This window comes from Apteryx mantelli, chromosome 1 (genome assembly GCF_036417845.1).
Source record: "Apteryx mantelli isolate bAptMan1 chromosome 1, bAptMan1.hap1, whole genome shotgun sequence".
Lineage (NCBI taxonomy): Eukaryota > Metazoa > Chordata > Aves > Apterygiformes > Apterygidae > Apteryx > Apteryx mantelli.
This window is the reverse complement of record NC_089978.1, coordinates 16,556,127-16,572,131: the sequence shown is the minus strand read 5'-3', so window position 1 is coordinate 16,572,131 and position 16,005 is coordinate 16,556,127. Positions and strand designations below refer to the sequence as shown.

General features: G+C 38.6%; 1 protein-coding gene and 1 long non-coding RNA gene across 6 annotated transcripts in view; both read right to left on the bottom strand.

Moving 5' to 3' along the window:
- Nucleotides 1–858: 858 nt before the first annotated feature.
- Nucleotides 859–4,067, bottom strand: LOC136991110 (uncharacterized). The gene is made up of 3 exons (XR_010883141.1): nt 4,025–4,067; nt 3,401–3,504; nt 859–937 (listed from the first exon to the last, which is right to left on the bottom strand). It is a non-coding gene; the product is annotated as an uncharacterized lncRNA (long non-coding RNA).
- Nucleotides 4,068–10,778: 6,711 nt separating this feature from the next.
- The window catches only part of CEP126 (centrosomal protein 126), a 45,591-nt gene continuing 40,364 nt past the window's right edge, over nt 10,779–16,005 (bottom strand). For 3 of the 5 annotated variants that reach the window (XM_067289801.1, XM_013956033.2, XM_013956035.2), the window contains 2 exons: nt 13,002–13,066; nt 10,779–11,190 (listed from right to left, as the gene is read on the bottom strand). In XM_067289801.1, the coding sequence (XP_067145902.1) occupies nt 11,095–11,190; nt 13,002–13,066 (161 nt within the window). In that variant the 3' untranslated portion in view covers nt 10,779–11,094. Of the gene's footprint in view, nt 11,191–13,001; nt 13,067–15,155; nt 15,314–15,365; nt 15,479–16,005 lie in introns of those variants that run through there. The other 2 variants (XM_067289806.1, XM_067289805.1) reach the window with 2 other exon arrangements.

Sequence of the window (16,005 nt, the reverse complement as noted above, 5' to 3'; positions counted from 1 at the left end):
TCAGACAAAATATACCCCATAGCTTTCTAGGGAATTAGATAAAAGAAGACATGAGACTGAGTCTGGAGACTGAGTCTGGTTTAAATGACAATAAACAGTAACATCAAGCTAGCAGCAATACACTCCCTTCAATGTGTACCCATGAAGAATAGTTGCATTGGAAGCTAGGTGCTGAATAAGGTAGTACATTAGACCACAGCTGGGCAGGAGGTAGTTCAGTAGAGCTGGCTGTGGAAATTGCAATGTGTGCCCAAACTGCCTGTTAAAAAGAACTTTCAGCAAGCTCTGCACCTTGCTGCAGGGTCTCCTGAGATCTGAGCTGCCCATACATAGCTCAGTTTGCAGTTCCTCCTCCTTTTCTCTTCTCCTCCACTGCCAGCTGAAGCTTGGGTCCACCAGTCTCTGCATCTGCCCTTGCTACCATTCTCCTTAGCTATTGACCTGGCGTTAGCTTTAAAGAAAGCACTTTGACAGAGTTCTAGTAGCTATAGTAGAACAAGCTCTCTGGATTGTCTCTTCCCGAATTATGAAGCAGCGTTCTTTGTGCTAAAGGAAGCATGAAGTGCTAGAAATCAATTGCACTTGGATAGGAAACTTGTGCAGGAGAAATCCCTTGAAGGAAAATAAGATTTATGGGAAGATTGTGGGAGATAAAGAATAGTTATTAACATTTCAGGGAAAAAAAGAAGGCATAGTTCACCTTTTTCTTTTCTGTTTCACTTAACACCAAATGTTCAGCCAAAGAAAAAAGGTAAGGATTACACTGAAGACTGACAAAGTTAGTTACAGCTTATCATTCACATATTGCCTAGAAAATGCCATCCATTACTGTTCTAATTATTCCATATTTGGGCTGTCTGGCATTCAGTGACATGTCATTAGCAAGATAGAAAAGCTGCTATTGGAGTACAGTCTGAACTCTTCTTCTGGAAAAAGCCTGCAAAACATTGAATACAACAGAAAAAGTGAGCAAGATGTTCCTATTTCCCCAGGCTCAACAGAGCAAAGGGACATGCTATGAAGCTGAGATAACCTGAATCGATTTCAAATTTGATTGAAAAAAGTAGGGTCACGAATACTGTGGAACTCTTTGCTGTAACACTGAGGCCCAGAGTTTATTGAGAGGATATTGCATTATTTCTTTGAATCTCTAGTAGGCATTCAGCTAGAAGAGCCCAAAGGGAAGACCTAGCTAAAAACTGTGCACCTTTACTGGGGGAAATGTGTCTTATTTTCACAGTACAAACTTCACAAATCACAGACACATCTGTCTGTATTCACAACACCCCCTTTCCCCAGTGCCCCCTGCCCTGTGCAGCGTTATTCTCTTTCTTTCCGCACATGATGTGACTGGTCCATGCTCTTTGCTACAGTCAATGGTATTTAGCAGCAGTTTCCCATGATGTGGAGCTAGCTGCCAACTGAAGATTTGCCTCACATGTTTTTTCTGCTCTATCCCCCACATACTCTCAGCTGTTTAATATATGTAAACTGGCCACAGAATTTGGGCTGGAGTGGCGTATCGTCTGATGTATGCATCAAATGTCTGGGGGAACATAACTTGGCTTACATGAGCATTACTTCAGTGATCAACATTTGACAGTGTTTAATGGGCTCATTTCAGTGTAAGTGTATTTATACCAGCAACAGCACACAAGTTGATGCAGGTGGGACTGGTAAGTCACATGCCTTGATAAACTGTCCGGGTTTCTCAGGACTATGGAAAAGCGGTGATGACAGCTGGGTGGCACTCACTTACTGTGAAGCCAGATGCCTCCCGTACTCCAGATACCCTGTCCTTTAATCTCGTCAGAGCAGTGCTGGCTTTGCTGGCCTCTGTGTGACTTCAGCTTTTGCCACGGCAGGCCAGAATTGGCCCGCAGGCTCCAGAGCTGCCTTGTCAACACACCCGGCTGCTTTCTAGCAGAGTGAGACTGGGGCTGGACCTCCGTTTTCTCTATACTGGTGGTCAGGCCAAATTGCTTGGCAGCATTATTGAAACATTAATTAATGTATTGTGCATCCTCAGCAAAGAACAGGTTTTATGGCAGCGTCTTCATGACCTTTCATTTAGCACAGAGTCTCTAGGGGCTGGGGATGGAAAGCAGCTCTCAGGATATTATTGTTATTCCACCTACTAATGGTTCTTCTGCATTGAGAGAAAATTCTTTCAGTGACTATGCATGATTTGCAAATAATAAGATATCTTAAAGTGACTTACCTGTGAACAAATATAAATACGAGAAAAGGTGTTTTAAGCCATATCTCCACAGATCTTTAAATGCAATCAGCTTGAGTGAGATGTTTGATACAGTAATCGTTCTGAGTCTTATTAAGGCCAAAAAACAAAAGCCATAAATAAGTGCCGATTGAGACCACTTTATATTTGACTGGATGCTTTCCTGAGAACTTTCTGACCTAAGTGTGTGACAGAAGCTTTCTTTTTTAAATAACTTTATGAATGTTTGCTGGCATTGCAAACCAAAAGAACAAGATACAATAGCCTCTTGGTGTAAATCTCTGTTAATGAGATCAGGACTAGAAACCTCATTGTTCAGCTCACATTCTGTCTGAACACAATCTGCTTCTCAAATTATAAATCAGGGGCAAGACACTGTACCATTGTGTAACTCTACACCCTGGCTCTGGAATGTCTCCTAGTCACAAGAGGATTGTCATCATTTCATTTACAAGAGAACTATCAAACAGGCTTGGGCCATATTTGGTCTAAAAAACTCCCTCAGATGAAGACAAATCCCCCCCTCCCATACAGCAGGGTATTTTTGTAGCAACAACACAGAAGCATGCATTATAGTAGGCCACATCCTGAATTCTAAAAATAATAGAAAAAAGTTATTATGTCTATCACTCTCATAAATGGGGTTAATTAGCAAGCATTAAGGATTTGTTTATATATATATATATATATATATATATATATATCTCTCCATCCCTCTAGAACACATGGATACATATCCTATATATATCTCTCCCTCTAGAACACAAGCACATGTATGTCTAATAAGACCATTGAATTGGGAGGTTTCATTGTGCCTTTAATGGCGCATTGTGTGTGCAAAGGCGATGCTATCCCACAAGATCGAACAGCACATTCTGCTTCAGAAAGCAGATTCCTTCTGCAGATCTCGGACACTCAGGAAGAGGGACTTCACCATAGGGTGCAGATGGTGCAGTAGTTTTCAGAGATCTGAAGGAGATAATTGCTTTCGCATTTTAATCCAGCTTTCTAACAATCCAAAAAAAGGAGGAAAGTCTTACTATATTTGTTACTGGCATAGAACTGTCTAGGAAACCCCAAGCTCATGCTGTTCAGTTCCACTGAATCGAGGCTGTTATACCCTTACCCTAAACATATAATCTATCTGGTCAACCAAGTCACCTTTCGTTTCTGGTAGGACTCAAGCTACGAGAAAGCTCTGCAGGAAGGGAGAGAGGTTCACACGTAGCACACCGTGATCTTGAATAGATTGTGCAAACAAGTAACTGAAATGAAATGAAAATGAAAGGGGAAATGAGAAATGAAAAGGGGAAATAATTTCCATTGGCAAGACATGACCAAAATATTTAACTAGACCTGAAACAAAACATGTTATATAGCTTTTGACTGATCTTTTATTAAGCTAAATTTAGCCTCTAAATTTGTTTTTAAGTGAAAAGTTAGAACAGTCTTTTAAATATAAACAGAAATATTTCAACTTTTCTGAATTTTTCTTCTCTTTGACCAAAACTCTTAGCTGACTTTGAAGTATTTCACAGGTATTTTTTTTTCTTTTGAAATAAATGTTTTTATTTCAGCTTCCTCAATGGCACCATTCTTCAATAACCATCGAAAAACAGACAATATGTTCCATTCCATTGGCATTTTTACCTAACTGTATGATAGCACAACATTAAAGAGATTCAGTATCCCATCACTAATATGAAAAAAAAAAATTAAATATGAACAAGCATTGCTGAAAATTGGAGAAAAAGCTTAGGAAAGTAAAGCCTCGCCTCACCTCACCTCGCCTCACCTCTCCACTTTTCACTTTTCACTTTTCTTCCACTTCCATTCCCTTCTTTTCTCTTTTCTTCTCTTTTCTTTCTTTCTTTTTTCTTTTCTTTTCTCTTTTCTTTTCTTTTCTTTTCTTTTTTCTTTTCTTTTCTTCCCAGTCTGAAAGAGCATGAACTATTGGATACAGATTAAATAAAAATGTTGAATGATTCCTTCCTTCTCAAAACAAATGCAAAATAAATATATACAATAATAGAGATGTTATATGTAGAGTTGTGTCACACACAGCCGCTTCTGTCACCTGGATCATTGCCACTATTGTTTTGGGGTTAGGATTTATATTCAATATTGCAGGAATCCTGAGGCTATAATTTGAAATACAATTCCAGGAAAGCTGTGGAGGCCATATAGTCCTGCCTCATCTCTAGTCATGTGTGGTCAAATTCACTCTGGGTGAATTCTCTCTTACAAAAGCAGTGGAGTTAGAGCAGGAATAATTTTGAGCTGATCTGTTAATGAATATCATGATGAGGCTGATAAGGATATGGAAGCTCCTGTCAATTTGATCCAGCAGATACAATTATTTCGCTGTATTTGATGACAAGTGAGTCTGATTATTGCCACACACCAACATGTTTTAGACGTTGCTCCCTGTATTCATTCTGCCCACATTTTGCTTATTTCTTTTCTAATGTGTGTTGTCATTTTGGTTTTGTTTGCAGAATTCAACAGCATCAGTCAGGTTCTCCACCACAACAGGAGCTTTACCATGGCTCCAGCCATGCAACTGAAGACTTGTGTATTAAATACTGTATTAATATAGGAAAATGCAGATATTAAGGGTGCTGTCTAGTCTCTAATGTTTTGATATGCCTGCTGTCCTAATAGTGTGTGGTTATATAGAAAGGCAGTATTTACTCCTGTGATTTAACACAAATGTTGGCTGCTCCCATACAGTCTCATGAAGTTGAGGTTTACTTGTGCTCCTTTTGATTGCAAAATACAGAGAGTTTAAGAAGTTTGAAACACAGATTACAGCTGTCAATAGTGGCTCTGCTAAGGCATTCATCCCTTCACAAGGCTCCATTCCTGCTATCTTGCAAATCCAGTACCTACAGAAAATACTTTTTCCTAATGAGAGCAAATTGGCCCAGAACACACTTCTAAATACTATCTGAGTTTGCTGCTGCCTGGACTTGATGCTAGTGCAGTACAGTGATGAGGCTGGGATACAAATGAAAACTTCAAAATTCAGAAAGCATACAAAACCTCAACCATCCAACATCTATTGAAATGGGTAATAATACCAGTACTGGTTCAGACCAAAGATCCATGCCCCTATATCCTGCTTTCTATCATGGCTATAGATGGAGACATATATGTATATGTCCTGAGATACAAATATATCCTGCTATTATCCTTTGTTTTCTCCCTGCTGTTGTTCTCTGCAGGTTAAAGATGTACAGCAAACTGCTGGCATTCACCAAGTGGCTGACAAGGTAAGGCTGGCTGCTGGCGCTTCATCTTCTTGCTCATAACCTTCAACAACCTGGATAGCTTCGGTCCTTGGCAAAGGTTCCAGGCTAAAATATTCCTTGGGATTCTCATTGGCCTCTTGTTATTTTTTGATTCTGGCCTTAGCCATTGAGTTATCATGATGCCCTCCTTCATTTTCTCCATGGTCAGCCTCTGCTACGTTGGCAAGAGCTTCTCTATGCTCAACCAGCCTACAGCACCCATGGCAGCTTCGACCAAGACCAAGGCAAAAGCAAGAAGAAGAAAGGATGCCCTGTGGCCCTTCTCTAAGGGCAGCCCCCAAGACCTCAGGCCCAGACTGGGAGTCTGAACCAACCCAAAAACAGACCCTGGGAGACTGAGGACAGAACAGTCTCCTTCTACCTGTTCACTGCTGCTCTACTCCTTCACTGCTCTGTCCTTCTCTATAATTGCTATTTTCTTTTTGGAAAGGGAAAAAACACACACACATGCTCCTTCCTCACAGTTTTTGATTTTTCTCCTCCACATGTTCTGCTTCACCTAAGTTTTCCCACCTGTTATGAATGGGTTCTTCTTTCCCCTCCTTCCCTTTGCATGGATCTTCCCCATTTCATGCGTTCCCTGCCTCTTCCCTTCTCATCGCCCCCTGCTACTACGTGCAGTTTGTCTCTCTTCTCTTTTTTCAGAGCTGTTCCCTATCCAACTTCTTTTCCACTTCAGCCTGACAAGTCAGATTTCTTTAGAAACCCTCCCACCCTCCCCACTCCCGCCCCCCTTCCACCCTGGAGTGCCTTCCCACAACATTATGTGGACGCTCATAGCCCACCATGGGCCGGGGGCCTACTGCTACTGCCCTATCCCTGAGAAGAGCTGTGTGCAGGGGGGAAGGCTGAAGGAGGAAGATCTCTGACCTCTTCAAGCCACCCTCTTCCCTTCATTCATCACTGTAGTTATTGTTACCACCAAGATGTTATCAACAGGACAGGTAGGGACCCTGCTGCCTCATGCCTGTGGCTGACAGAAAGGGCCAGAAGAAGAAGGAGAGTCTTATTCAGAAGCCCGAGGCTGTCATGGCAGCCCCAGCTGCAGCCCATCCAGGCCCTATCTCCTTGCCTGTCCCCCACCAGCTCTGAGGACCTGGTGTAGTCCCCATGTGGCTGCAGCTTCACCCACCCATCACATCCTCAACTGCTGCCTTCATGGCTGTCCTCCCTGCCTCCAGCAACAACGGCAGCCAGGGTCTCTTCCCACCCTGACCAGAAGGCCTTGTTTCCATTGCTTCCTGCCACCAGGGCTAGTGTAGGTGGTGGGCTATCAGCCGGTGCTGCCCTCCAGGATGTAGAGGAAGATCATCTTCCTGGCTTTGCAGGCTGCTGCACAGGTGAAGAAGGGGATGTTGGCAGGGGTGTTTTCATGCCCTGCAAACCCCTGACCAGGGATATAGATTGTGTTAACCTCAGGGCCACCCTTTCTTCAAATTCTGGCCTTCTCTCAGCCTTGTCTGTGCTCTGGAGACTGCTTTGTCAAGGACACCTTCACCTGATTTTGCTCCATTGCCACTTGGGAGCTGGGATATTCTCCCTGGTTGCTTCCTTGTGCTAGTCGACGTGTTGAAGGCAATACTACACCACTATTGTAACTTTTCCTAGGTAGAGTAAAGCTGGAATGGGCTTATTGTTACACATGGGATACTGACACAGAGGAGTTGTGGAATTGCCATCTTGTGCTGCAATCTTGCCTTCATTTTGCTCTGGAGCCTTACTGCTTGTCTGCAGGCCTCTCTGTGGTGTTTATTGCTGTTGGGTTGCCTGGGCATTGCAGTAATAGAAAAAAAATATTATGCCACAGCTAAATTTCCCTTAAAAATCCATGATTTATGGATGGGCCACTTTACCCAGAGTACTGAGGCTCAAGGACCAAATTAGACTACGAGTGAAGTGTAAAGCAGGAAATTTCTTTCCAAGGAGAGGAACACATTCACTTTCTGTGAAATGTGAAAATTAATCTTATCAATTAAAAATTAATTATGTGCTCTGGTTCCCCTGTATGATTTCATGTGACCTGCTAGTCTTTAGCCTTTTGCTTAAAGTGTATTTTTTATCACACAGGAAAGTATAGGTACTGAGGATACATGGTTATTTTTGGAAGATGACCATTTGAATGTGTTTCTGTAAAAGCACTGAGGTGTTCTTGCACCTGAAACCACCTTTATGGGTGTTCAATCAAGCTGAAAATCAGGTATATATGTGCATATTTAAAGATGCTTTAATTTTTTGTATTTAGGCCTGTATTGGAAAGCCGTAACTTTAACTGGGTTTTCATATGTTTTCCTCTCATACTAAGATTTGATTATAGAAAGAAAATGGATCATTTTTTTTAAAAAGCAGCAGAAATGGTAGGCAGAATTTTTGAAAGAAATCAAAGGTACCAAAATTTTAATATGTCCATGTCTGAACCAAGCTTATTGGGTTTAACATAGTTACTTTTTCTTCATACTTGAAAAATAAAATTAAGCCTTTTTAAATTTCTATGTAATAGAAAAGCCTGGAAACATCAATCTGAAGCATAATCATCAACTAATAGGAAAAAAAAAGAACTTGCTGGCTCTTCAAAAGTGCTCAGTATCCAGCAGCTGCCACAGAGTCATTGTAGTAATGCACATTCCCTATTTCTGAGAATCAAACTGTTTAGACACCTAAACAAGAAGTGTACTTTAGTATTATCAAAAGAGTCAAAGTGATCTAGAATACAAGATTATTATCTGTTAGTTGAAGCCTATGACCCTAAATGAACTAACTCTTGAAAATATTTTCCTAGAAACTTAAATGCAGGCACCTGTTTTTGAGAAATCTCACATGTAATTAAGAGAGGAAGCTGACTCATGGGCTTTGCTTTCGCCACCTAAACTGATTAACAGGAGAAGAAACCTGGTTAAGCTGGCATTCTGGCTCGCTGACTAGCAGGGTTGTTTTTGATCCATGGCCTCTGGTATTTGGATTATTTGCTTTCCCTCTCTTAATCTCTGTGGGGAAACTTCTCCTTGCTATTTAAATATTAAATCCTCACCATAGTAGAATGTTGCAGTGTACTGCATACGAACAGAGATGCAAGGACTTGTTTTTTTCAGTGCAAACCAAATTTGAATTCAATTAAGAAGGCCTTTGCTCATCTGCTCTGAGGATACACACACCTCTTCTGCTGGGAATTTTAGATACATAGATATATGGGAGCAACAAAGATCCAGTAACTATTGAGACACATCAGAATCCTTCAGGCATGTGAGTTGCAGCTTCCCCCTTCCAGCAGCACTAACAGGACAGACAGCAACAGCTATCATAAGGGACACCAAGTTTCTGCAATTTTGATGTTAAATACAGTTTATCTAAACAGGCCTCAGATTGAAGTCACCCCATTGAAGCATATCTGACTTTTCCTCCAGAGATGTTGCAAGGCCTAGCTATCGCAGAAAGGTAGCATTGTTTCATTCTTCCAAGCATTATTTTGAGAAAAATCAATCTTCCTCTAAACTTCCTTTGTAAAATTTCAGCTGTTAACTACTTGCTACACATGTAGCTAGCATGGCTGACATGGGCAGCCAGCAGGTAGCTCTCAACCCCTGATAAACTGTCCCTTTTACTGATGTGCAGAAGAGAAGATAGGCGTCCTTTTTGTCTTCTTTTTACAACTAGGTTGCCTTCTAAGCACTCCAAAAGCACTTATTGAAGATACTGGCAGGCTGATCTTGGTATTATGGGGAATTACAAAGTTTTAAAAATACTTTTGCCAAATGTCACTTGATTTACACCTTGGGAAGATGCATTCTATTGAGAGCAATGCCTGCGTCCTTCTGGGTGCATGTTTCCATGGTTGCATTGGTACAGCACTGAGCCTGCTCCTGAAAAATGACTCCTCTAAGCTGCCATATACTTTAACAAAGGCTACCGATAACGCTGAGTGTTTTAGTGGGATTACTGATCAAGTGTGATTCAGGCAGATCTCTAAGGGAAATATGCTAGTGCTTAAGTCCTGAAACTAAACCCACAGTTCTTCCTGTATAGATGTGAAGGGAAAATCAGGCATCTAATATGAATCCAGAGATTTAGTAAATTGCTTTTATTGCTTTTTGTTGCTGGCTACCAGATTTGCTGGCTGATCCCATGCATTGTATATATCTTCCACAGCTTTTTGCAATGTTTATCTACTTTGTACTGAAACAGCAAAGGAAGAACAAAAGGGAGGGAATTAAAAAGTTACTGATCTTTAGCTATTAACTAACTTTACAAATTTAGTTATTGTGCTAGTTAACTAACAAAAGGCCTTTCATCTGGAACTGTTGCCGGACATAACAATGTAGAAAGGTTTATCACCAAACGCATCAAATCTGTTGACATGCTTAAAGTCATGTTACAGATGAATTTCAAATTGAGGGACCAATGTATAATGTGCCAAACCAAGACTGCCAAGATCAATTTGCCCAATGAAGTAATCAACTACAAAGACAATTACAAGAGCATTTAGCTCTGCAGAATGCCACTTAGACATGCTCTTAGACTACATATACCCTTATGCACAATAATTAATATTAGCCTCCATCTAGGTATTTTAAACATAGAAATGGAGTCCTGATCTCCAGGCCTCTTGTCTTGATGTATTCCCCACTATTTAAAGATTTTATAGAGTGGATTACAATGGTAAAGCAAATCAGGAAAACCAAAAAAAGGGTCTTGTTGATAAGCTGGCTGGGTGCTTATGGCTTTATGTTTCTAGAATAATTGTTTTAGCCTAAAGCTGTCACTGACGTATAGAGGTTTCCAGAAGTGCTTCAGTGATAGTGCATCTATATACCAATAGCTTTTAGTTTCCTTCTGAAGCATCTTTCTAGTTTCCTGACAATTTCAGCTTGGGGTTCTTTACATAAGGAGTTGAGGAAGAACTGCTTTTTAAGTGCAAGTATTGATAGACGTTATCGAGAAAATCTGGAGAAGAGGAAGTCCAACAGATCTGAACAAATTCATCAAGAATTGCAGGAGCAGGTGCCAGGAGAAATACGATATTGGGAGCACAGTCAGTTTTAGAGCCATCAGATGTAACTAATGAAAAAGGGCAACAGACAGTCTGCAGTAATTTGCAATACAGCCACGAATATGAAGATAAAAAGTGAAACTCCATGCATTATTTACTGATAATCAGATCACTTTTACAATATATCTTTTACAAATGTAATAGAATTTATTAGAAAATATTAAAAAACAAGGAAGTTAGGAGATTAGTTTAAACATAATTTAGGTACCAAAATCATTTTTTTTCATTTCACTTTCATTATAGATACAGGAACTTTACACTACCAATATAAGCACTAAAAATGTGAGATATTTTTATTATTTTAATATACAGTATTTTACAATAAAGTACATAATAAAGTAGAATTATCTTAAAAATGTTTACTAGTCACTGACATTCATTATTTGAGTTACTGCTTTCATCTTTATTTTGCTGTTTGTTTTATAGTGTCAAATAATATATACTTTACATATAAAGTACATAAGGCTGCAATCCCCTGGAGCAGCCTTTTTATGATAATATCAGTATCTCCTCTGCAATTGCAATCGACTGATAGCAGATGCACTCTGATTCTGCTGTGAGTGTACTGTAGTGTTCACAAAAGGGGCCGATATATTCTATAATAAAATGGAGAATGATAATATATATACATATATATATAAAGATGTGATTACATATGACATATAATTCAAAAAACATCATTTGACGATATCATGTGATCTATTTTCCATTATATGAACAACTGTTCACCTTATCTGGATTTAGAGGTTGGTATTACAATGTCATTCATACGAAATACTGAGTGAAAATAGGAGAACTAAAGCAGGAGATCATGTCAAATGACATAAACATTAAAAAAACAATGGCTTCTCATAGCACAAAATTTGACAAAATCTCAGTCATCTATACGCTTTCTGCAGTTAGGAACTTTTTTGACAGATGTTCACTCTTATTATCAAGAACAATTCCAAGCCCATGTCTGAGATCTGAATCTATGGCTATAGCTAGACACCTGTTTAAATGCTTAAGTATATACTTGTAGGGAGAGAAGGGTTTTAAATGTCCATCAGAGAACTGGTAGCTCCAGAAACTGGACAGCCTGAGTAATGTCTAGTGTTTATTTCTTACTCATGCAACAAAAATCTTGTAGATGAAGAATTAGGGGGAAAAAGCTTTCTCACAGACCAGCCATCCAAGAAGTCTGACTAGAAGAACCCAGGAAAATGTAATGGTGGCAGGTACAGCTATAAATCCTTTTTTTAAAGTAGGATAGGCTATGAAGAAAGCCACACAGAAACCCACAGACTCAAAAATGCTTTAATAATACATAGTTAGACCCAATAAAGGTAACTATGCTACACTAATTGCTGAAAGATACAAAATTTACAAATTATTTGGCCATAAAGAATTAAATTTTCAAGACAGGAGGCAGAAGAGAGCAAGCTGAGGTCCCAAGTCACACACAATACTACAGCTCATAGGAACAGAGCTAACGGATGTGCTCTGTGTTCTTTTCACACTCCCACTTCAAAACAGACAATCATTTGGAATTTAGGAGCTTGGATACTTTCTGGGTTTTTTCCATCTCAAACGCAGGAAGTGGCAAAAGCCTTCTGAATAATGAGTATTTTCTCTAACATTTTGGGTAGCAATTTAACCAAGAAAGAACTATGTGAAGTATATGGTAATTTATCTTTACTTTTTCCTAGGGGTGTGTGTGTGTGCATATATATATGTATGTATATATATAGTATTGGAAGAGACTGATAATGAAGAATTGTAAACACTAACTTCTGAATTATAAATTGATAATTTGAATTATAAATTTTGTGGGTTTTTTAAATTTTTTTGGGGGGGAGGAGAGCACCCATCTGCCTTTTCTATCCTCTATACTCCAGGTATCCTGATACTTTTGTTTCAAAGTGACAGAATCCAGAATATATGAAACATAAAATACAAACAGTTAGAGAAGAAAGGTAATACCTATTACTTATAGAACATAGCATATCTGCAGGTCAAAATGAGAATTCATTGCATTACCAATTACTTTATGTACTATCATGCATCATTCCCCTCCTTCCTTTCTTTAGGAAGAAAATAATTATGAGCTCTGTGTAGTTCAAATGACCCTGCTGAATTACTGCTCTTTGAAGGTTCTTAGAACTTACTGGGCTTTTCAGGTGTCTTCAGATTCCAAGGGGAACCGAAGCCAAACAATGAGACAGTCTATTATAAACTGTCAAAACCTGATCACAATGTTATAAAGTTTGTTAGTAGATTCTTTTTTACATGAATGGAAATCTGAAAATCTGGAAAGCCATTTAAACAGACTAATGTCAATAATTTCAATTATATTTTTATTATAAAATAATCCATAAGGTCAGCTAATAGAAACTAAAGCTGAGCACAGTTAAGTTAAAATTCTTACCAAAGGGGCGATTATCTGTAAAACACTTGAAGTAGATAAGTTTCTGGTAATGGCTTCTTGTACATCTAAAAATATCATAAAATTATACCATTACTATTATTTAAACCAAATACTAGAAAAGAAGTACGATTTGCAGTCAAACATTCATCACAAAAATTCCTGAAGACTGTGGAAAGGTAGTTTAATAGCACTGTTCATTTTTTTCCCCCCCCACGTACAGCTGTTGAAATATATACCATAACTGTATTTTTAAAATTTGCAAGTGGATATTATTATCTGAACAAAACATATAGTATCTGTAAAGAGATCTAAAGGTAGAGAAAAGAATTCCAGGTACTCAGAGCTGGCAACAAAAATTCCAGACTTAGATTGCTTACTGACTAACCATTACTCATTTAAAAATTACTACTATGAAGGTTTTAGCCAATGAATTTAGTACTATGTAAAAGCAAAACCAAAAAAGGGGGTCAAAAAGATCACAGTTTATCAAAACTGGGCCTCTCTGTCAAGAACAATTTTAGCCCTGTAAGCCCACCCAGAAAGTTGTCACCTTTTCAGAAATGGAACTTGATACAATAAAACATCACATCCAAAGTGGATTGCTTCCACATGTTCTATAGATCTAGATATCACTGAAAACTAATGTCACTTGGATGAATGCTTCAACCTAACGTGCAGAATTGTAACTTTATAGCTTATAAAGGAGAACTGCTAATCAGAGTTGGCAAAACTGGCTCCTGAAAGGTCTTCTCTTCCTTGTTGCAGCCAAGAAAGGCCTGAAGGCAGTAAGGGGTTCTACCAGCTACTGTAACAGCCAGTAAGTCTGGATGAGATAGAACAAAGGAGGCACAATAGCCTTCTATTTAATTCTCTTTCCACACTGCAGGTAGCTAAGATAAAAGGGGAATTGATGCAATGTTGTGTGATGAACTTCATGTATAATTTGTAGCAGTATGGAAAGTTAGTACATAGCATGTCTTGTAAGTCTACCTGTAAAATTTCACAGCTGCCTATTACCAATTTTAATTCCAAAATAATTAAGCAAGCTAAGTAAATGTCTAAATTTACATATGTGTATTACTTTATTTTTTTGCAATTACATCATTTGCAATCAGTTATCTTCTATAATTCTATCATTGTTTAATATTCCTTACATATTTTTCTTATAGTTCTCACATCGTTTCCCATTCACACTTTGCAAACTTCAGCTTTACTGCTTCCAGTTCCTTTGCTGTTTTTACCTTTGCCTCTCTTTTTTTTTGGCCTTTCTCTGTTATTTATGCAGCAATTTCTTTTCCATTTTCTTGTATTTCTCTCTTAATATCTCCTGTCTAACCTGAGCACATCATACTAAAACTCCTCACCTGCAAAAGAAGGAATTCTTTACTTCTATTTGCCTGGAAGCAATAAGCATGAGTTACAGGGTAATGAAATTCTGAACCACTGTTTGACAGGAGTGAGAACTGTTGCTGCAGAGAGTTTCCAAGTGGTTGCAAAGTTCTTTTATCCTGCTGTTTCAGTCTAGGGGAAATTGAAGCCTTTTTCCCCATTTGATGTAGGAACATATGGATAGTGTGCAGGAGCTTAACGGCATAAAACAAGCCTCGGTTTAGTTTAAATCCAGTCAATAGGAACTATTTGAAAGTGTGAGGGCGGAAGAGAACTTGGGTAAAGTGACCACGAAATGATACAGTTGACAATTTTTAGGGAAAGAAGTGGCATAGCAAAATAAAGCCAATGGACTTCAAGAAAACAGACTCTAATAAATGCAAATAATCGGTATGTAAGATTTCACAGGAAACAAATCCAACGAAAAAGGAAAATTCAGGAGCGTTAGCATTTCCATAAACAGTATACATGGCAAGCAGAAGTTAGGCCAATGATATGAAAAGCCAGGAAGTCCTGTAAAGAAACCCACAAGGGCTAAATCACAAGCTCCCCATTGATTTCAAATACAGGATGGAGCACTAAAAATGCAGAAACTATGTCAAACTACTGACAATTTGTATGAATGACCTGTGTGACCATATAGGTCAAAGCAAATACTAAACACTAGATACAGTAGCAAAAGACTCAAAAAGTCATTCCACACACGTTAGCTGAAATAAGAAGACCAATGAAAATGTTGGCTCACTACTCATTGGAGAGGAAAATTATGAAGAGAAGAACAAGTACAGACTTTTTCCACATTCTTCACCAAAATGTCAACTGTGATCAGGCAGCTCATATAATTATCACCAGTATAAAGCAGGTAAGAAATCACAGAATCACAGAATAGTTTGGGTTAGAAGGGACCGCTGGAGATCATCAGCCTGGCATAAAGAGAGAACAGGTTAGGGAACACCCAAGTAAGTTAGACATTTTTAAAATATTTAAGCAAATGATATTCACATAAACATTCAGAGTTGGCTGTAGCAAGCTCAGAACTGTACTCATCATCTTTAAGAATTCGTTGAGAAGAGGTACATTCTAAAAGACTAGAAAAGAGAAAATGAAAAGCCACTCACTATAAATTAAAAAAAAAAAAAAAAAAAAACTGGGGGATACCAACCAGTCACTTCAACTGAATTTGCAAAAAGTACTGGAACATATAATCAAACAATTTAAAAGTACCTAGATTCTAAGAAGATAAATAATGGTCAAGAACTGGGTTTGCAAAGAACAAACTCTATAAAAATCATTCTAATTTTCTTCTAGGACATGTTAAAAAGTTTTGGTAAGCCTTTTGCTACTGTCTTACATTCTTGTGAGAAATCTAGGAAGGCTTAATGCAGATCCATGCCAAGAAATCTTTTCTTTTGGACAGTCGAATGGGCTTTCGAACACTTTTGATGTTCACTCATTAACATGAATGGAATGTTATTCACAAACAGTGTGAAAAGAAACCTGATCCACAGTCATGGGCTGTATGGAATGAAATTTCCATCCATATCCTCATGGACTTGAGGTTTTTCAAACCTGGCCCAAAAGAAACTTGTAGAAATGTGTGCAAAAATGATGGGAT